This window comes from Aythya marila (genome assembly GCF_965140915.1).
Source record: "Aythya marila genome assembly, chromosome: 12".
Classification (NCBI taxonomy): Eukaryota; Metazoa; Chordata; class Aves; order Anseriformes; family Anatidae; genus Aythya; species Aythya marila.
Genome location: NC_139053.1, coordinates 8,228,189 through 8,250,672, shown reverse-complemented (window position 1 = coordinate 8,250,672; position 22,484 = coordinate 8,228,189). Strand labels below are relative to the sequence as shown.

Here is a 22,484-nt window from a genome sequence, read left to right as displayed (position 1 = left end):
AGCTGTTTTCATCAGCCTCTCATCTCACTGAAGAGCCAGATCGTTTCTCCTGGCAAATAACATGAGATCTGTAGCCAAGCCAACTTACGGTTTTGACTTTTCAAAACCTTGCCAACAATGTGCAGCCCTGAGGTCTGGCCAGGCCTTGTTCATCTGTGCTGGCCGGCTTTTGGGGCAAGAATATTCCAAAATAACACGTCAAGTGCTATGACAAATCCGACGCTGCTGTGCTGGGCATCCCACAGGCTCTCAGCAGGTGGATTCACTCCGGTGACTTGCAAACCTCCCAGCGCAAGGTGTGCGGCACGTGTTCCCTCTGCATGACGCTGCGTATTTATTCACAGCTCTGTGAGATCGGCTGCAGTGCATTTTCATTCTGTGTATTGTTCTCTGGGGCTGGTGATGCCATCGCATTGTGCTGAGTTTTTAAGAGTGCGAGCAGCACTGCTGATGTGACTCCCTGGGAGCCTACTTTCCACTAGCCCGGGATAAAATTCAGTGGTTCATTCTCTGTCGGACGTACACGCGTGCAGGGAGACAGGCACGCTGACAGCGATGGGGTTAGTATAGCTGGGACACTGCGGAGCTATGCAGGATTCACCCAGCTCTCTGGTGATGGATGGGTACTCCAGCAATGTGCCAGCCTTCCTCACCAAGCTCTGGACGCTGGTGGAAGACCCCGAAACGAACCACCTCATCTGCTGGAGTACGGTAAGTGCAGCGAGTGCCAGTTGCCACTTGAAGTGCCTTAAAAGGTGTCTAGAACCAAACCCTATAAAAATCCAGGCTCTTTAAGAGTGAAAAGTTTTCCACCTTGCTTCAGTCTGTGGTCCCCAAAGTTTTCTAGAAAAGATGCGGAGCCCTTAAAGGATTTAGCTGATGTTTGTGTTACTTCACCAGGGTTTCTTAGCAGCCTCTCACAAGTGCCTTGGAAGTAGGCAGCAAATTGCCACAGCCAGCCTTCAGACCGCAGTCTGAAGCCTATGGCTTAACCAGATCTCAGGTTTGCCCCTTAAATTATTTAGCATTTTGCAAGGGCTTTACTCAACTTTTCATCTAGGCTGTGTGATGGCTGTGGTTTGTTTTGTCTGTATAGCTCCATAGTGATGGATTGCTTTGTTTTGGCTTCTTATTTGTCACAGGGGTTTTAATATACTGAGTGAAATCAGAGAATAAAAATGATTTATCTGTCCCCTTGGTACAGCATTTTGAAACCACATTGTATTTTTGACCTGAGTAAGACTTGCTGCAAATAATGTCATGATTTGTCTTCAGCAGGGACTTAGAGAAAATAAGTGTGCATAAACTTGTTCTCCAAAAATAAGAATCTATAACAAGAGGAGATTTAAAGGGAGAAAAAAAAAGTCTAAAGCAGTCTTTTTGCCATGTGTTTTTGTCAAATATGTTTTTCAAATAAAACTTGGGGTGGAATTTAAGCTACATTTTCATCCAAGGGAATGTCTGCTTTCCAAAGCTGGTATTGCATGTCCATGCCTCCCAGAACCCCTAAGTTTTTGTACTGTGTGTTTAGAACAAGGACTTTCAAACTAGCAAAGATTACCTAACATGTATAAATAGCCCCTTCTCTGTTACACGCACATTATTCCACATGTTGGTGTTAGGTTGAGAGTTATTTCTCACCTCCCACACTATGCTCTGCTTTCCTGTAGCCTTACACAGGCTTATAGCTACCTGCTTGGGTGAAGCTTTTAGATCTAAGGCTCCCACATTGCAGCCTCCTCTTTGACCCATCAGTGGTGTTGGAGCTGAGGAGTTGTGTGTGTCTGAGATTTCTGGATGTAATCAGAGCTCTTGGTAAATAGGATGTGTAAAGAGCAACTGAGTAAACTGTGGGTCTTACAGCCTGAAGGAGCAGAGATGGAGGGAAAACATGGTAATGCTTTATATGTACAGTAAAGGCTGGTTTAAGGTTAAAAAAAAAAAAAGTCTGCCTTCCTTGTCCGTGGCAGATGGGACAAGAAGTAATGACATTAATTTTTGAAGTGGCAGATTCAGTTAGGAAAAACTCCTAGGAAATTCCCAGAGTAGTTTGCCTGGGCAGGGCAGAGGGTCTATGGCCCATGGATCTGCCAAAACCAGGTAAGACAAGCATCTGCCAAGGCTGACAGGCTGTAGAGACAGTTTTGTCTTGGGCAGAGAAGACTGTTGAAGTATCTCCCAGCTTGTGCTCTTACGATGTAAGACCACCAGGGCACAGCTGCCGTACGGGAACATGCTGGCATGTGCGCAGTGTGTCAGTGAACATGCAGCATCTCCAAAGTCTCTTTGCCTGTAGGGCCTTTCAACTCTCCTCCTCTATCAAAAACCAGCCTGATGTGAAACAACCCCAAGCTGATACATCACTTGGCTGCAGGTAATGACACCGGACACAGCAGGAGCTCTTGCTCTCTACACAATCAAAGCCAATGTAAGCCCCTAGAAGATACGTTTCTCTGCAAGTTTACAAAATGTTATGTGCACCCCAAACTCAATGTTTGATATCATAGTTCCTCCAAACTCCCCTGGTTGCCCCCATCCATCCAGAGCAGAGATGGGATTTAAGGAAGTCCCCCTGTCCCCATATCCTGGAGACATTGATGCTGTTAAGGTCAGGGATTCAGAAAAGGCTGTTTCTAAGTGTCAATTGCAGATGAAAATTAATTGCCAATTCTTCTGTCCCTTGAAAAGGCCATGTGGATTTTTGTTTGCAAAACGTTTTGGGACAGTTTCAGTGCACTGTGTCTCACAGGCCAGCAAGGAAAGCACATGGACTGCAGCGTGCCTGCCCCTGTCAGTGATCCCAGTCTGCTTTGTGTTGTTTTGCAATCACAACTCCTGGTGATGCAACCTAAAAAGGGATCTTTTATCCAGTTAAAACGCATGTTGCTAGCTTGAGCTGTAAAGCATGACTGTTATAACTTGTATGCTATGCTCAGGCAAATTTGGGGTTGCACTTGTGGCTGTATGTTTCAAAAATAACCAGGAGATGGTCTGTAGAGCTTCTGCATGAGTGCAGTATGTCCAGGGATGATTTGCTTTCTTGCCTTGCTGTGTTTCTTGTGCCATGTCTCAGGGCAGTGCTCCCTCGAGGACTGCTGTGCTCTGAAGCAGATGGGTCAGACCTGTGTGAGCAGATTGAGGGATTGTGATGGTAATTACTGCTTTCCATGACTTTATTCGGACACCAGTCTTTCTATGAGGCCCGCACAAGAAGGGGCATCAATCATGAGCTACGAGCATTTTGGATGTAAATGTCTGTAGTTTCTTTCTCTCATCCACGGCCCTGAACCAAGCAGTGGCAAAGCTCATTCAAAAAGGATCAGAAATGTGGTCATAGAGGACTGGCTGTACAAGGACTGAAAGGAGCACATCATTCACTACAAGTTGTTGTCAGTCTTCTCACCTTCAAGGTGACAACTCAGAGCATGATTAGTCCTGCTGTAGACCTCAAGGGAATCACCTCCTCCTGGTCTCCCCTTGTGGTCAAGGTGTTCTGACTTCCCCTATCCTTCTCGCCTTTGCAGAATGGCACCAGCTTCCATGTGTTCGACCAGGGACGGTTTGCCAAAGAGGTGCTGCCCAAGTATTTCAAACACAACAACATGGCCAGTTTCGTCCGGCAGCTGAACATGTGTAAGTTCAAACCACACTTCCTAGGCCACGCGGGTCCCACAAGACACAGGGAGAGTGATAGAAAGCTGGGGTAGTGCAGGAAGCATGGAAGAGAATTGTAGATAGAAATGCTGAGAGTTCACATATACACGTATATGTTATAGATTTTGCCAAAGGGGACCTTTCACTTAGATCCAAGGAGAGCACTGTCCTTCTGTATGAAATTTCTGTTAGATTCCATCATAAATTGTGGCTAAGAAATTTCAGCTACTGGGTTTTCTGCTTCCCTTCAATCAATTTGATCACACATTATTATTTCTTTACCATTTCATGCTTTATGGGACTTCATCTAGCAGCCTGATATTGTGAAACCTCCTTCAGAAACTGCTTTTCTTGAGTGTAGCATGCCCAGAGCTTATCTGTTCTCCTGGCCCTGTGGCTGAACTAAGACCAGGCAGTACTTCTCCCTGCAAACCTCGCTAATGAGGCATTTTCATCCTTAACGGAGGTTTAGGTGTAGCTGTCAGCCACATCTAGATGATACTTGTATTAAACCTGGTTCTTTTCTGATAGTTTTCAGAAGTACAGTTTTCTATTGATACTAATTCACTAAGTTCCTTGGTAAAGTTTTCTCTTTGCTATTTAAGCACACAATAGCAGTGTTGTAAATATGAAGCCGGTTCTAAGGCAGTTTAGTGGTGTAGAAAACCTCTTAGGACTTCAGAGAAGTATCCAAAGTAGATTTCCATCGTCCTTGACGGGGCAGGAGGCAGGGAGGCATTCACCCACATGCTCTCTATGCAGATGGCTTCAGGAAGGTGGTGAACATCGAGCAAGGGGGACTCGTCAAGCCCGAGCGGGACGACACCGAGTTCCAGCACCTCTGTTTCCTGCAGGGCCACGAGCACCTCCTGGAGCACATCAAGAGGAAGGTGAGGGGATGCCGGGTGGAGGGACACGCAGGGTGGGACCCCCTGAGAGCCCTTCAAATGGTGCCTTAGGGGCTGAGGCAGGAAGGCTCAAGGCGGGAAAGCTGAGGCAGCAGCAGCGACCCCACCCTTTCAGAAGGTTCCAGAAAGGCTGTGCGGTGTTTTTTGAAACACCCCATCATTTGGGACATCAAAACATCCAGTGAGCCCCTCAAATGGTGCTTTAAAGGCTGAGGTGGGAAGGCTGAGGCAGCAGCAGTGCCCCCCCACACCCCTTCCAGAAGGTTCCAGAAGAGCAATGTGGTGGTTTTTGAAACACCCAAACATTTGGGATGTCAAAACATCTCCTAACAGTATGCCCCAAAACTTAATTAATGCTCTGTGTGGAGATGTAACTCCCTTGGTTCATTTTTAAACCTGCTGTCTCTCCTAATTTGGTTTCCCCTCGGCTTTCTGCTAGGAGAGAAGTAGCGAATACTTGTGTCCTGTTCCCTAGATGTCTCGAGCAGAAAATGCCATGCTTCTTCCCAAGCAAGAGCCTTTTTGTGCCTGTCACTGTGGCTCTCCACCCTGCACCTAACCCTCCTACATCTGTTTTTTTGGGGGAGATTGACCAGAACAGCACCCTATAATTAAGACATGGTCATTACATGGATTTCTGTCACCACAACTGCTTTGCTCTCTTGATGATACCTAAAATACTTGTTTGCTTTTGGACCACGGGCTGGCATGCTGTAGACTGCTCAGCATAACTGCAAGATCACCTTGTGATCTGATTTCTAACCTGGGCTTGATTTTCATCAGTTTTTCTTTTGGTGGGTTGGTTTTGGTTTTGGTTTGTTTGTTGGATTTTTCTCTGCGTTGCTTAGTGTCACGAGATCTTTGTGTAGTGCTCCACAGACAGGCTTGCTTTGCACCACTCTCTGGATTTGAATCATTATCCTCTTTTCTAGATAAGTACAACATATCTCCTGGGTCTCCCAACACTCATCTCTTGTTGTTTTAGAAGCAGTAACCTACTTCTGCCATCTGCTTGCTGCCTTTTAACAGGTTATTAACCCTCCACTAAGGAACTGTTCTCTTACTGAATTAGCACATTGTCTTCAGAAGGGAACTTCAGAAAAAGCATTCTGGTAATCCAAGCATAATATACCAGTTTGAAACAGTTTCTCAGGTTTATTCCTATAAAGCACAAGACTGAATTCAGGATCTCTATAGATTAAAAGGAAATAATTAATCAAATGACCTAGTTCAATTTTTCCCTGTTCCTCATAATGCCATTTTTTCCAAGTTGACTTGAAATACATCCCTAGTGGAGAATTGCTTCCAACTCTCCGTATGAAAGCATTTTTCCTGCTCTTTTCTGTGTTTTATTCCATTGGCCCGTGCAGTAATACCCAGACACTTGTGAATGTATTGCTTGTCCCAGTGTTTCAGCACATCAGAGCCTGGCTGGTAGAAGTCCTGCACTCAAGCCACAGCAATGACTGTGTCTGTCCACAGCCCTTCCCGTGTTGGTAAAATTCACTTTGGACTTTTTCTTCCTCAGGTGTCAGTAGTGAAAAGTGAGGAGACCAAGATGCGCCAGGAGGACCTCAGCAGGTTGCTATATGAGGTACAGATACTGAGAAGTCAGCAGGAGAACATGGAGTGTCAAGTGCAGGACATGAAGCAGTGAGTTGAATCCTACTCAGGCTGCTTCTTTTCGGGCATTTGCTTCTCAAGAGATGTTGGTCTTGGGGAATGCTTGAAAGGAGGAGCCTTACACACCTCCCTCCCAGGGAGCATATACTGAGTCAGAGCAATCTTTGACTAAGAATCTCCTCTTTGCTTAAATATCTTTGTCCTAACTTTGAAAACATGAGTTTTTGTTATTTATGTATCCTCTTAGCAGTAAGCATGAACAGAGCAAATGCTGACGCAGGCATATATCTTAAGACTGTTGTGCCAGCGCCTGATGTATCTAAACAGCTGACCTTCGTTTTAGTCATAGGGACTAGATCTGTTGACACGACAACATGTAGGATTTCTGTGCAGAGTTCCCAACGAGGTACAAAATGCAAATTCATCCTCAGCCTCTCTGTCTTCTGTGGAAGGTAGACATCCATATTTTCCCTTTATAGATGAGGTGAGCACAGAGAAGGCCATACAGGAAGTATATGCATATTCTGGGGACTTAGATAACTGTGTTTCCTCCAGATAGAAATGATGGTAAAAAGAGATACGTAACTCTTTCTCACCCCTAGGAGAGAGAGCAGTGGCAGATTTGCAGTGGTGCTCTATTCAACTGTTTAAAAGTCAGAAATCTATCTGTCATCCTCAACATCCAAAATATAGGCCTGACCTAAAGAATATAAGAATACTAGAGTGGTTGTAGTTTAGATCACTGGACCCCTCTCTCTCTGAAGACTGCATCTTCTGACAAGGCCAAAATTGTTGTGTAAGAGCAAGACCAGGCATATGCAGTACTTCTAGCATGCAGTCACCTGACCCTCCAGCTGTCTGAGGCTGGGATTTTCTGAGTCAGACACGGTCACTAGGAATTTATGAAATGGATAGCGATTTATAAATCATACATCTGGAGAGGTTTTTGTCTGCATCCAGAATTTTAATTCTTATAAAACACTTAGATTTTTTTTTAAATAAATTAAACAACAAGACTCAGAAGTGTTTTTTTATAATGAAAGCTGAGATTTGTGTGTTGTTAGATGAACCCAACATCCCAGACCTTGAGAGAATATCAGACACTGCAAAACTTCATTGCAGTCCAGCACCTTAAGTGCAATAGCTAAATATTTTAATCCTTCCTCAGTTTTTAATGCTGTTGTGGTTTAACCCGGCTGGCAGCTAAGCACCACACAGCCGTTCGCTCACCCTCCCCTCTTCCTCTTTGGGATGGGGGATTGAAATGGGAAAGTGAAGCCTCTGGGTTGAGATAAAGACAGTTTATTAAGATGGGAAAATAATAATGATAATAATAATAATATTGATAATAGTACTGCTACTAATAATGTGTATGAAACAAGTGATGCACAATGCAGTTGCTCACCACCCACTGACCGATGCCCAGCCTATCCCCGAGCAGCTGGCCCCCCCATCCCAGCCAGACACCCCTATATACTGTTCAGCATGACCCCAGATGGTATGGAATACCTTTTTGGCCAGTTTGGGTCAGCTGTGCTGGGCCTGTCCCCACCCAGCTCCTGCTGCACCCCCAGCCTGTCCTCCATTTAGTGTAAGCACTGCTCTGCAACAATTAAAATATCAGCTTGTTATCAACACTCTTCTCATTCTAAGCCAAAACATAGCACCCTACCAGCTACTAGGAGGAAAATTAAGTATCCTACCTGAAACCAGGACAAATGCATTCCACGCTTAGCATATGTGTGAAATCACATTGTGAAATCCAGGTACAGCGGCAATAAAAAGAAAGAGTATTACCGCCTAACGGATATGTAGCAAAAGGCTTTATAAATTGCACGTATATGGGAGGTTTTGCTGACCTGTCAGTACATCCATACACTCTTGAGATAAATTCACTGGCAAAACCTTTTGCAGCACAGACTTGGCTGGAATCCAGGTTTAGAGGCAGCACAGCAAATAAATGCTGCATCTCCCTCATCCCACCTCCTGGGACTAAATGTTCAAGGCAGCCCATAACTCCCCTGGGTGCTGCATTTGCAGACAGAAACCTGGGCCTGTATATGCTCTGTGCAATTGCAGACTGGACGTAAAATGTGCTGGAGGAAATTGGTGACTCCCATTGATAAAGTCACTACATGCGTCCTAGTTCAAGGCTCTAGGATGTGGAAGCATCCCTTTAGCTACTCTGGTGACTCCCAGACATGCCTTCGTACCTCCACATGCATGAGGTCCGAGCAGGCAGAATACACAAAATACACACTCTCTATATGTAGGATCTCTTGGTCTTTGGGAACAATAGCAGAGAGGCTGGGCTTTCTTTGCCCCAGTAGGAAGAACAGTCGTGATGATCCAAATCATCCAAAATCACAAATTTGACCCTGTTGAAATTCTGAATTTCGCCTAAACGTTCCACCCAACATGTGTCCTCCCATTACCCTCCCCTATTATGCTGACTTCTCTTTATTCGTTTCTCCTCCAAGCTTTGCTCTATAGTTCTGAAATGGAGGAAGAACAAGGAAAGCAATCCTGTGACCCTGGGTGGGATATCTGGAAAGTGCCAAGTGCTGCAATGGTCCCAAAGTGAGACCAACTTGAGACCAGCTTTGCCGAGTTGGGCCTACCGTGTATCATGGCAGCACCATGGGTTGTTGGGCTGTTTCTGTGCTCAAAGAAAGTTTCTGTTTCCCTTTCAGGCAAAATGAAGTTCTTTGGCGAGAAGTTGTTTCTCTCCGGCAGAACCACTCACAGCAGCAGAAGGTGATCAACAAGGTAGTGGTTGTATAAATTCAAAACTCACTTGTACTGCACAATGTATGTCCTCCTCTGATTTGTCTTGTCCTGTAGTCTTCTCCATGCTCTGATACTGCAGTATATGTGTTTTCCCTTTTTCTAATTGCATGATGCTCCTGCTTGTTCCATGGGTCACAAAGCATAAATTACACCCTAGAGCAAAAGATTTTAATTTCCCTGTCAGTCCATGCTGTGATGTTAGTAATCACTTTTCTGTCCAAGCCCTGAGAAAGAGAGCACAGCTCTCACTGTTTACCGTATATGAGACCACCCTTGTTCTGGTGGTACCAATGCCTTTGGGCTTCCCTAACCTTTCCTTTTCTTTTGTACAACAAAGGAGCCTCCCTGTGCTGCCAGCACTGAGGCTGCAGGCTGCAGAACTGGCTAGCCATTTCCCCAGGGGGAACCTCCAGCAACTGTGGCATTTTAAGGGAGCCATCTCCCTTGATCTCTAGCGTGACCTGTACAGAAGAGGCCTCTCCAGTGATTCCCAGATGGTGCTGATGTGACTGAGCACGTCACATTTCCCAGTCCCTCTGAGAGCCATGTCCTGACCTTCACGTGGCATCACAGTCATAGGACTGGATAGAAATGCATGAGGCTATCAAAGCTTCCTCCAGCTCTGAGGCTGGACCAGCCACACCACTCATTGCAGAGGCATTTATGCAACTCTACTTTGTTACATTTAGCAGTGAGTAAGAGGCAGCTGTGGTATATTATATTAATGCTCTCTTTGTTAGGAGGTCAAAGCAGAGTTCAAGCTGACCCAGGAATATGTTGCTAAGTGATTCCTCTCCAAAGCCATCCTGCATCATGTTTGTTGTCTGGTTTTATCAGCACTGACCTTCACAGAGCTGAAAAACTCAAGCAAAAGAGCTGAGACCCCCATCCAGGGTCTCCCCTAGAAGTTTCTGTTTTAACTTGCAAAGTCTTTATTACATTTTCTAAAGCCTCTTATAAAGGGCTCTGAAAACTTTTACGAAGGCCAAGTCTGAATCCAGGCCTAGGAATGTTTGGTTGGGTACTTCACAGACATGTTCCCAGGTTGGATAGGGCTCGTTGGTGTTCTGCACGCACAAGAGTGGAGAGGGCAAGCGTTGATCATGTGCTTCTAGCCGCCTTCACACAAGGGACTGTGCTCATTCGAGAGTCCTGTTTCAGGCTCCGGTACCTCCTGCAGTTTGGCTCCCATATTTTGTGGCTGCTCCCAGCTTTGGGGTGGTGTCAGGAGGGAGGAATGCGTGAGATGAGAGCGAGGAGTGCTGAATCACTCTGCTGATTAACACCGGACTGTGATCTCTCCTGACAGCTGATTCAGTTTCTGTTTGGCCAGCTCCAATCAAACCCTAGCGGCGCTGGGATAAAGAGGAAGCTGTAAGTACCCTTGCGTGGTGCGCACACGCTCACGGGTGCATAATGCTGCCCCCTCGCTAAAAGCACAAGCTCAGCTCGGCCAGGCAGGCGGTCACCGGACCAGGGCACCATGGTAATGGGGAATGAATGGGCTGAACTGCCGAGTCAGACCTGCTGACATGCCCCATTCAGTGGTCTTTAGAGAAGCACCGTGTCAGCTCGTGACCTTTCTTTGGGGAATACAGTGCGGGATGGGAGATGGGAACACTCATTAGTGGGAGAAGAAAGGGCAGGACCCCAGTGCTGGTCCCACAGGCACCAGTTTTGCCACTTGTCATCAGCAGGAGCAGGGCTGGGCCCAGCCAGACCACAGGCACCTTTAGTTTGACCCACAGTCACTGAACGAGGTATGTATCTGACACAGGCTTGGTGACCTTCAGGAACCTGCCTCCAGTTCCACCTTTATTACTTTGTGGCCTTAGGCAAGTGAGAAACTTCTCCGTGCCTCAAAGGAGACATCCCAAGAATTGCTGCTCTAGGGGGTTGATTTTCTTTAATCAGTGTCCTCATTCTTTGCTGAAACTTCATGTCAGAAATGTAAAGGAAACAAAGGATTTGATGAAGGAGCCTGTAGTCTGTCTGTACAAGTAAGCTGGATACACTCACCTCTGCCTGTGCCCTCTACCAAGCCTTCTGGAAGGAATATACACTGCTCAGAGAATGGTAGCAAAGAAGGAGGTTCAAGGGGAGAACATCAACTGCTCTGGCTCGCTGAGGTGCATGAGTGAAGAGATTTTCTTCCTGTAGAATGGGGACAGCAGAGAAATGAGATGCTAGATCTGATCTCTGATTTCCATGTCAGTGCCATGTAAGAGCTTTGCAGCCCAAGAAACATCATAGACCACTGCTGTGAGGAAAAAAAGTAAATCATTAGTGAGAGACTGGACTGAAAGGAGCAGAAGAGCACAGAACTACTTGCACAGCAAATACATTGGCCTCCTTATAAAGAGGGATCCTGCTGATACAACCCCGCTGCAATTTGCACAGTGTTGTGCCTGTTAATTGAGTTTCTGCTTCCTTGGAAGCGTGAACGGCTGTCCTCAAGGCACCTTAGTTCTTATGTCTATATCTGCACCTTTAGTGCTTTATCTTTCACAGTCTTGCTTTCCTGCTTCTCTTTTAAATGCCACCAGAAAGCTGTATCATGCAGCCCAGAGCAGCTGGGCACAGACCAGAGGAGTGCCAGCTGGTAGCTTTGGACAGGATGGCTTGGTCAGTGGGTCCTGCAGGCACGCCTGACCTGGGAGGCTGTTAGCCGGGTTAGGCACCAAAGTATTTTGGTAACAAATGTTGGACAGGGAGGTTCATTTGCTGCACATGGAGCAGAGAGCTGGGCACTTGCAAAGTAATAGTCACAGGGCTGGCTATGATACCTTGGTTTGTGCAGAAGAGTAGCTTATGCCATAACAAGGTCAGTGTCAGGATGATTCAAATATTCTTTCTCATTCTTTATCTCTGGTTAATGTCATGGGATAGAAGAAGGCTGTTAATCAGCACGGAGTCCTGCTGTATAATGTATAATCCCTTTGCTGTGGGATCTAATTGCAGTCTGAGCAAACCCATAATTTCTCCCAACGTACCTAGTTCCGGTGTCTGTAGGATGAAGGAAGCTAGGATGTTTTTCCATCACACCCGTTAGATGTGACTATAGAAAAAACCTGCTGACTTTCCCTGATGCCCTCAGCCAAAGTGCTGTTTTCTAAATGTGCACTGAGGATGCTTTTCCTGACTGTGGGTCAGTGGGAGGAGAAGAGGGATGTGCTAGGCCGCTTTATAGGATCAGCACAGCAGTTACAACAGTGGGTGTGAAGCAAAATTCACCACTTCCCAGTTTCTCTGGGACCATCTTGCAGTGCTGGTAACATCTCCATCACAATAACAAGTATGAGGAAGGGCGGTGCCGTTTGGAGGCTTCTCCTGGTTTCAGATTTTTACTAAATTTTTTTTTTTTGATTGTGGGTCCAGGTATTGCCACCTTATCTGGGAAACAAGTAGTGCTCAATGTATGGTATTGGACTTGCCTCTTTCAAGTAAGGTCTAGAAAACCCAGATCTTCTCTGTATGGCTTAAAAAGACCCATTTTAATGGTGACCTCCTCCAAGACTGCTGCTTCCCTTCCTTCTCTATAACATTGAACAAGAGCATACCTTACACCTAAGGAAAAACACAGTACCCAGGGGGAAACAACCCTAGTCTGAAAGATGTTTCTTGTCTGAGCAGTCATTGACCAGTCAGTCAGTACATGCTGGGAAAACAAACCTCTTGTTTCTCTTTGCAGGCCTCTGATGCTCGACAATGGGTTGGCAGCTCCACAAGTGTCCAAGTTCAGCCGACATTTGCCTACGGACCCCCTCCACGACCCCTATTTCATACAGTCGGTAGGTTTACTCCAGCCTCCAGGCTTCAGGGAATTTCTTTGGCCAAGGATGGGAAAATGTATGAGGCAGTAATAAAGACTTCAGAGTAAAGAGTTTGCAAGAGTCTGGCAGTGAAGAAGAAGAGAGAAGAGGTCTGCAAGGCGGAGTGACATTTATTTTTCCTTTAGCTCCTTATTTCCAGGGAGAGAAGGGTGCTTGCACATGCTCATGCTGCCATATTCTGTGGCTGGCATAGTATGAGAGCGGAGCAGTCTAGGCAAAATGTCAGGCATGGCAGAACCTCTCAGTAGCTGACACTTCAGTCACAGTGCTTGTTTTACCCCTGCACCTCTGTGTAGTTGGAGGAGAGACCAGAGGAACTTATAAGGTTGTACAGTGGGTAAGAGCTTTCTGCGTTCCTCTACAGGGAGGACTCAAAAGCAAAGGGGTGAACTCTCCCTGAGATGGGGCCCTGTACTTTGCCTGTTGCCACAGAAATCAGTGATAACTTGGGCTGCTTTTTTTTCCAGTGAGCTGCGGCCCTGTAGCAAGCAAGGGAATGGCACTACTTTCAGACAGGGTTCCAGGACAGAGTGCATACTACCATCCAGAGCTCTTGGGCAAGACTTTTGGAGGACGGGGCTGGGTGAAAAGTTTTCTCTTACAAATCAGTAAGCTGCCTCTCTTCCTTCTTGGACAAGCGGAGAACCAGCTGACTTATTAGTGCTCTCTACCACCACAGAAGGATAAGTCTGTATTATTTTTGCTTTCCTCTTAGCCATCGACAGAACCTGCCTCTTGCTTAAACAGCCCTGCAGTCGTTGGAGGACCCATCATATCTGATGTTACGGAAACATCACCATCCAACATCATAAATATGCAGTCCCCTTCTGATAACGATAGGTAAACATCTTTGGGTTTGAAAACGGGCAGAATTGGGTGTGGACAAGAGTAACTTCAGAAGAGTGTTTCCTGGCTCTAATTCTACAAGCTTGTGTCTAAGGTGTAAAATTCTATGGATGTGATGGAATGGAATACTTTAAACAGAATCACAGGATCATCTAGGTTGGAAGAGACCTCCAAGATCACCTAGTCCAACCTTTGACCTAACATTAACAAGTCCTCTACTAAACCACATCACTAAGCTCTACATCTAAATGTCTTTTAATGACCTCCAGTTCGGAATGTGAATCAGATTTTCAGAACTAGGTAGGCTTAATAACAGCATGACGTTTAAAACAAAGTCATGGGTTTCATGCTGATGGGTTTCATGCTGAGAACTTCCACTCCCTTCCTTGGGAAGTATTCCATGTTTCTTTATATTTTTGTTCTCAAGACAGTGACTGTCTGGACTTTCTCAAAGAATGAGATACCAAATTTGTTGGGTTTGTTGAGAGAGAGAGGGAGGAAGTTTTCTCTTTTCTTTGACAAAGAAGAAACAGAATCAAACTGTACATCTTTCTGCTAATGAGAACAGAAAGGTTGCATCACAACTTCCGATGTTTGACAACTTTTCTGTGAAAAGGTCCCAGTAACTTAAGAATTGAATGCAGAGGTATTTTAGTGCTTATCTCTTCCTGCCACGCACATTCAGTGTACTTAGGGCTAGTAGCAGAATAGCTACAACTATGTCAGTGGAAAGTAAGTAGACAGATGAATCATGGAAACAGTTTCTCAGGCGTAGAGGCAAGGCAGCTATACCGTAGAAATTGTCTGTAAATCTACCTAATAATTGAAACCACAGTCATAAAATTAGCTTGAAGCATATAAGAAGCTCCAGTTAAAAAGAAAAAAAAAAAAAAAAAGCATGCCGAAAGCCATTTCTAAAGCAGAATTTTTTAAAATATAATCTTCAATTTGCTTATTTCAGCTAATTACTGAGTGCCACCTGGTGGCCTCTGATCTGTGCTGTCTGCATGGCTCGTGAAGAGAATCTGAGCCATAATGAGTTCAGGAGTGTGGTACTTGCTAAATCAACACGAGCTTCTGGTAGGAGTTTAGGATTCATAAGATGAAAAGATGATCTAAAAAAAATTCCCAGGAGGGCTTTGTAGTGTCACATACCTCCCACATGTGGGACGTGTCCACATGTTGTCTTACGGCAAAGCTAGTCCATAAGTGCTGTAAAATATTTTCTCAACGTGGCTTCCTGTGCACAGCGCCTCTTTATCTGCATGCCATTGTCATTTTGGCTCCAGTTGTGCAGCTTCACAGGGAGCTGTAAAGTATTCTGCAGGTGGCACAGGGTAGATTTTTACACACAAAATTGGAATGTTCAAACCTTTGATATAACATGTCCTTCTAGGAATAACATAGAGTGCTTCTCCCACTGAAAAAAGGCAAACCTCTGCTTCCAAACAAGTAAATGATCTGGCTGGGACTGTCAGATCTTGATAGCCTCTGTCCCAAATGCTTCCAGGCCACAAGATCCTCTCCTGTGTCACTAGGATCTTTAGGGAGCTTTCTGGTCCAGTACCAACCCCAGCATGTGGAGGTCTTTCTGATCCCATTCCTGTCTTTAGGGTGGAGGCTTCTGCTTTTCTTGTGTCACTCTGTAGCCCAGTGACCATTTACCTGTATCAAGTCTAACACTTACCTGAGGAATGATGAACACATGAAAGTGTATTTTCCATATTTTCAAGACAGTCTAATTGAGTAAATTGATTATAACCATGACGGATGAAGTGAGTGAAAGTATTCCAGCTGAGCATCTTTCTGATATGCCTCTTTACAGCTCTGCTGTAAAACAGAACCCAGGATGGGCCCCTTCTAGCACTTCTGTGGGTGGATGCCCAGCCTTGATCTGGTAGTTTTAGTCTTCCAAGCTTGTGTTTGTCTACTGCTTCTGGCTGTAACCCAAAAACCTGTTTCACTCCAACAGAGCCCTGTGCGTGCACATGCTGGAACCTTGATAAAATATAGCTGCTGATCCCTTGCTCCTTGGAGATTTTCCACCAACACTGACCTGCCTTGGAGATTGCAAAAGGGAAAACAGGGTTGCTGGGAGAGTTTATTTGTCTGTCTGAGGAATGGAAAGACTTCACGTGGCAGTTTGAGAAGGGGAGACAAGCCCTTGTGCTGTTGCCCTTCCCAGTAGAGCGAGGCCTTTGTGGAGCAGACGTGTGCGGTGCTAAGTCTTGTCTCTGATGCAGGGAGAAGTGCCTCATGCTGATCAAGGAAGAGCCAGTGAGCCCTGGAGTGAAAGCCAGCACCGAGCCTGACGTGCCAGGCTGCAGGGCCTGCCCCGAGCCCCCTGTGCTCCCAGTCGCCATGGTTCAGTCTGTGCTGGAAGGCAAAGGCAGCTGTGGGGCAGTGCCCCCAGGGACCTCGCAGCCACCAGAAAGAAGAGGCAGAAGAGCACTGCTGGACAGGTGAGGGGAGCGAGGGAGAGCTGTGGCTCTGGGTGTTTCGTGGCCCCCTCTTCCCATTACCAGGGAGTTGGGTAAATCAACAAAATTCTAAGGAGGTTGATTTTGTCACCTCGTGCAACCTTGTGAGCTCCTTCCTGGCCCCATGGCACCTGCTTAGGGGGCTCTTGAAGCCCAGGGGACAGTTCACAGGGATAGGGGGCCTGTGGATGGATTGCTTGAAGGCCCCAGTAGAGTGAGAGCCGTCAGAGCATGCACATCAGCCACGGGAACAGGAAGAGGCTTTCTGCAGTGAGGGGCATTTGCCCCAGGTCTGTGTGAAAACTGGAGCCCAGACCAGCATCCATGTCTGCTGACTTGCAGGCCACTGGGCCCCATGACATCCCCAACAGCTCACGATGCCTCTCTTTTGCCTTGCTGAGTCTTCAGTTATGGAAACTCTCACAGAAATATTTGTGTCTGGCATACCGATACACAGACAGCGATGTTAGAGGACAGTTCACCATCACCTATACATATCATAGGGCGTATAGGCGATAAGGCAGCAAAGAATTTGCCCCAGATGTGGGCTTAAGAAGGAAATCCTTTGCTCCCTTGCTCCCTTTCTTTTCCTATTCTATGCTGGGCAACCAGATAGGGGCTCTTCTTTTTAGTCTGCTCTCCCTTTGCATCTCCTGTCACCTTTCCAAGGTGCCTTTCCTTAGTCAGTGCTAGATCTGCCTTCAGGGGGCAGCCAGTCCCTTTGGCACCATCCCATGGGCCGTGTGGTTCTGGGGAGGTACTGGGAGGCTGACACTGTGAGAAACTGCAGCCTCCCCATCTCTGACTGAGAGTAAAAACCCGTGAAACTTAGCTGGGTTTGCTGGGCTTGTGTCCTTGAAGTGGAGAGGCTCAGTAAAGTGCTAGGCATTCCAAGGCATGCCTTTATGCAGGAAAAAAAAAAAAAATCATAAAAATAATAAAATCAGGAAATAGCAACTGAGGTCACAGACAGGGATGGAGAGCTGGGAGCTTGTGTTCACTGAGTGCAGAAGTCTGTTACAAAGGGACAGAAGTTTTGTGGTTTTGAAGCCAGGGCATGTACGTATCTTGCATATGAAGAGCAGAGAGAATGATGCTCTCTTGCAAGGGGGATTAGCACCGTGGTGGATTAAATTAGTTAACTACAGAATATGTTCCTGATAGCATCTGCATATGGTGTAAGGAGGATTGGGAGGAAAAAAACAAAACAAAACAAAACAAAACTTATCAGAAAGGTGTCTGGTTTCCTTTGGGACCTACAGAGAACCAAATTCCTCTTTCTGAACCCCATTGGCTGCTTAAAAACATTTTATTAGAAGAAAAATCACTTCTTTTTTATTTTAAAGAGTCTGGATTTGAAGAGAAATGTTTATAGCGGGGTCTCACTGATGCTTCTTTAGCTGAATGTCTCAGGTACATGCCTGCTGGTAGAAGTCACTCCCTTAGAAGCCATTAGTTAACAGTAATTTAGCCATCTTGGACCCAGGATGATGGGCATGTAGCTGGTGCTGGATCTCAACCACCTCTCTAGAAGGATTTCCTCTAAGAAAAGCTTTAGTTTTCCTAATCTTAGGGAGATTTGTGCAGACTGCCCGTCCCCAAACCACATACGTCACCCAGGACAGGAGTAGTCTCACTCATTGACCATCAGCCCAGTCTCCTGCATGCTCTTTTGGGTTATATTTCTGAGATTAAACCAAGTGAAATGGCATAAACCCAGGCTGACAGTGGGCTCTTGTTTTTCTGACTGTGGTTTAAACATAAACCTCACGTAGGAAGGCTTCTCGGTCCTGCTTTCTCTATGGATCTATGCAAGACTCATGCATGGCAATGTTTTCCCTTGTCTTTTCTCAGAACAGATATTTCAGACCCCTTGGAGGGCACCGACTGGAGTTTGGAAGGGGTGCAGCTGCTGCTGCGGAGCCAGCAGTATGGCCTGGAGCCTGCCAGCCTCCTGGACGTGAGTGCCAGCCCCTCTGCCTGGGCAGCAACGAGAAGAGTTGGGAGGGAGCCAGCGGTACCTTCAGGCTATAAAACAGGTGGACCGTGAGGCTTAGTCTTGTGCAGCCTTGGGTGGCACTCTAACTGTCCCAGGCTGCCAAAGAAACAGAGCTCTTCTTTGAGCTGTTCATAGGAAATGGCAGGATTTCAGGCTTTAAATGATACTTTGGAAATTTCTTGTGGAAATGCATATATTTGAACTTTTATGAGCATGAAATGGTGCATTTGGTAAAGGTAACATCATGAGACCCACATCCAATCCAATTGGTAATTGCTTTGGCTGGGTTAGTTTATTTTTTACATATTCTACATCTTAGATACTTCTAGATCGTGCTCATCTTTACTGCCTTCCCCTTTTCCTCACATTCTGGGAAACGCAGCCAGTGTCAAATTCTCTCTGCTAAGATCTTCTTCTGTCTGCAGTTCTCAGGTCAATTTTGTCTAGAAATGTATGGTGACTTTTTTTCTGAAGTGTGTATGCAGATACGTAAAGATTTAATTCTCTTTTACTCTCTCTCTTGTACATACATTTAGCATATGAAAGGTTTTTGCCAGTAATCAAATAACTCTGTATGTAGTGAAAGAATCTATCCATTGAGAAGACGCTTCAGATGCAGGCACATGGCAAACTTGCATGGATAAACAGGGATGAAAAATCCTAAAAAAAATCAATCTAACTTGCTTAAAGCCAGTTCTAAAGCACCTGTGATTGATTTTGAGCTTACAGAAAGCTTTTCTAATGGCCTGCTCTGTCACTGGCTCTGCTGCTTTCTGTTTCTTATTTCTTATTAGGAGGTGTTTTCCTGTCACTGACACACTTTTCTCTCTCTGTGCAACTGAACGCCACAAGAGCGAGAATGAATCATAAAACTGTACCCCAGCTCAAGAGCTGTTTTTCTCGGATTGCTCAGGCTTCTCACAAAATTGGTGCGCCTTTCAGTGCCCTAATTGTATTTTTCTCCCAACAGGTCTTTAATCCCAATTTATCTATGAGTGAGTGGAATTTGGCTGAAATGGAAGCCAGTCTGTCCCCGGTAAGAGACACGTATTTCTGAGATAATAGTTATGTAAATCTGAAGCAGCGTTTCCTGTAGGCAGAGCTTGAACTTAACTGAAGAAAGCTCATTTCTTTATAGCCAGAGGGCAGAGTGTGGTAAAGCAGTGTGAGTAAAGCATCCCCATGGGTTAGGCTGAGGGTGCTGCCTTGTACTTCTCACCTGTCTTTCCCACTCAGCCAGAGATCTGGTTTAAGAGACGTGTGTTCTGGAGTCCTTGATTGAAGCTGGCTGCTCCAGGCCCTCTCAGTCTGGATGTTACTTCCTAATAATATCACAGATTCATAAAGTGCCTTTTGCTGAAGTCTTTTACAGACTGTGCCTTTACAAAGCAAAGCCATCCCTGTACGTTTCAGGAGCAGCAAAACCACACATCATTAGAACAGAAGCTCCTACACACCTACACAGAAGAAACTAGGAGGAATTCAGTTTGATGGGTTTTGTTTGGAATTGACATTGAAATAGGCACTTCTAAGGAGCATATAATGATTAGATAAAAAAGGATTATTTTTTTTTTTTCCTGGCTTGACTGGGGGTGATTTTTCAAAGCCCTCACTGCTAACTGTGTGAGATAAAGACTTGGATGTTTCTGCCACTTTTACAGAAGTGCAAGCCAAGTGCACTCTATTCTAATGAAGTGCCAAATTTCTATGAACATTCCTCACGATAACACTATCCTTTTTAGGTTTTGATTTAATAATTTTGAATTTAATAGGCTGTTGCATTTCCTGAGGGTTAGGAAGGAGATTCTCTAAAGGGTCAGATAATATTTGCAAGTCTTGGAAGCATGGATAGGTCTCTTTTAAAATGAAAACAAAAAAAGGCTGAGAGGCTGCTGCAGCATTGAATAGTTCAATCTCTGAGTCCACTGAATTTCACAGCACGTGGTGCTGTCTGCCCCTAGGATTACATCTCCGTTAGCTCTCTCCCTGTCAGATGTATCTGCCCTTGAGCACATGCTGCTGACTGTTTTTACAACGTGCAGATGAGTTTGGGAGGACAGCTGGCATTGCTGGTGGATGTAATGCAGCATTGATGAAGTGCTGATTTTCAGCAGTGGCCTAGTTCTAACAAGCTCCCCTGTCTTTGTATAATTGTACATTGTAGTTTATATTTTTGCATCAAGATGCAGCGACTCACGGTGGATCTGGAGAAGAATGCAACTGAGCTGTCATCAAAAGTGTTCAACCCATCCTTCAACAACACCTGCACAGGTAGGAGCACTGGCAGCTCTTGCAGAGGCGGGAATAGGGATGTAATTAGGGTGTTAAACATGCCGGTAGCTGTACGGGTCCTGTATTTCACAGAATCACAGAATCACAGAATTTTCTAGGTTGGAAGAGACCTCAAGGTCATCGAGTCCAACCTCCAACCTAACGCTAACAGCCCTCCACTAAACCATATCCCTAAGCTCTACATCTAAACGTCTTTTGAAGACTTCCAAGGATGGTGACTCCACCACTTCCCTGGGCAGCCTGTTCCAATGCCTCACAAAATTTCCTCTGGCTTCTGATGCGGAGGTGATCTCAGAGCTGCCAGCAGCCAGAGGAATGCTTATTTCTCAGTTTCACCAGACCTGAAGGGAAATGTTCAGCTGATCTTTTTCCCCCTTAGTGACTGATGAAGTGTGTCAGTGACCTTAAGTATGAACCTAGAAGTGTTTGTCTGGTCTTGGAATAGTGATATATTATTATTTTCACATGTATTAATCTGGACTAGACCTGGAAGAGAAGCTTTTGAGAGCCTTATTCTTGTGCATAGCCACCTGATCCCACCCCAGAGTTTTAAAGTATAGTTCAGGAACTTCCAGTCTCCGCCTTAAGCTCAGCATCTTGCATGAGCAACAAAGGCTTTAAAGACCAGCAATACTGGAGGGAATTATTCAGCAGGTTGGGGCTGAAACGCACAAGGGTTGCATCCCCTCTTTGCAAAGCCTTTCTTTTCCATGCAGTGGTACGGTGCTGGAATAATGGAGCAATCAGCAGGTGTCTCCTTCTGCAAAGGTGAGGAAAACCAGACAGTTCTCGAATGAAGGCGAAGAGAAGCTGCTCTTGGCCACTTCTCCATGCCTCCAGCTATTTGGTCACACCTCTTTCACCTCTTGTAAGGCACCTCACTATTCAGGCAGAACCCAGCTAGGTGACCCACAGGGACTCCCACTGATTTTCATGGGCTTCAGAGTGAGTCTGTCTTTGACTCAAATGTTTCCAAGCACTTTTTGCCTTGAATGAGGTCCCTCACCTCCTCTTGCAGCTGTGGTTTGCCACTTTTCAGTTCTCCTTCCATAAGAGCTGGTAGTATGCCTTCCAGAAACTGAGCTTTTTGTTATCTGTTTGCATTCCTAGGGAAAGATGTCGTTCTGGAAAGTGCCCAGCAGTTTCTCACTGATCGTCAGTCCGTCTTTGGAAGTGACATCATCAGTTTGCCTGAAAATTCATCCCTTTATGTTCCACCTGAAAATATGGCTTCCTACCTGTCTTCTGTGGGTGTCCAAGGGGATATCCCCTTAAACCTGAGCTCTTCCACTGACAACAACCAGTGATGTAGCTTCCAAGACATCATCTCCCTCCCACCCATCCAAGCACCCACAGGTTTGAATGTAAAGAAACAAAAGTGACTCAGAAGACTCAGAAACCCACAAGAGAGTTATTGTGACCTTTCTTTTTGAGTAGATGGAAATGGTCAGTAGTTGTTGCATTACCTGCTCTGCCCCTGGACTTCAGTGTTTGTCCAGGATAATGATTTTAAAACAAAATGCTGCTCCTGGTGCTTGCTCCTATTTGGGGCGAGAACTCGGTAGGAGCTGTTTTTCTTGAAAATGCTTTTACAAATTTCAAACCTTCTACGAAAATTTGGTTGACAAGTAGCTTGAAAGTCCATCGAGGACATCCTAAAATAAAGTAATCCCTATTAGTGTCTGCAATGGCAAACTGTTGGATTTTACTGGGGCAGCACAGATCAGGTAAGAGATGCATGACCCTTCTGAATGCGTTTTTTTATAAGTAGGAAATTAATTCTATGTGCCAGACCAATGCTCTGAAATTATTCTCTTACTATCTGTTCTCAGTTTTTGATGGGATGTGCTTGTGCCTCTCCCTTATCTTCGTGGGATGAGCTAGGAAAATGAAGATCCCTCAGGGTGTGCAGAAGATAGTTTTGTGAGTGACCTCTCCAAGAATGTGTCTCTGGCCCTAGGGGAGCTACAGACCATTGCAGACCCCACAAACATCCCATCCTGAGTTGAGAGGGTTGTTTTTTCCCCCAGTTTATTTTCTCTAACATAATGGCAGGGCA

The 22,484-nt window shown here is 45.5% G+C and overlaps 1 protein-coding gene across 1 annotated transcript; it reads left to right on the top strand.

The window, feature by feature from the left end:
• Window positions 1-466: 466 nt before the first annotated feature.
• On the top strand, window positions 467-21,732 carry HSF4 (heat shock transcription factor 4; the record flags this gene model as incomplete). Its single annotated transcript, XM_082770321.1, has 13 exons — window positions 467-711; window positions 3,525-3,633; window positions 4,417-4,544; window positions 6,091-6,215; window positions 8,879-8,954; window positions 10,285-10,349; window positions 12,667-12,766; window positions 13,524-13,648; window positions 15,898-16,116; window positions 17,989-18,094; window positions 19,104-19,169; window positions 20,317-20,404; window positions 21,536-21,732. Exons 1-13 carry the CDS (start codon window positions 589-591, stop codon window positions 21,730-21,732), a joined length of 1,527 nt encoding a protein of 508 aa, XP_082626447.1. The 5' UTR covers window positions 467-588.
• Window positions 21,733-22,484: the final 752 nt, after the last annotated feature.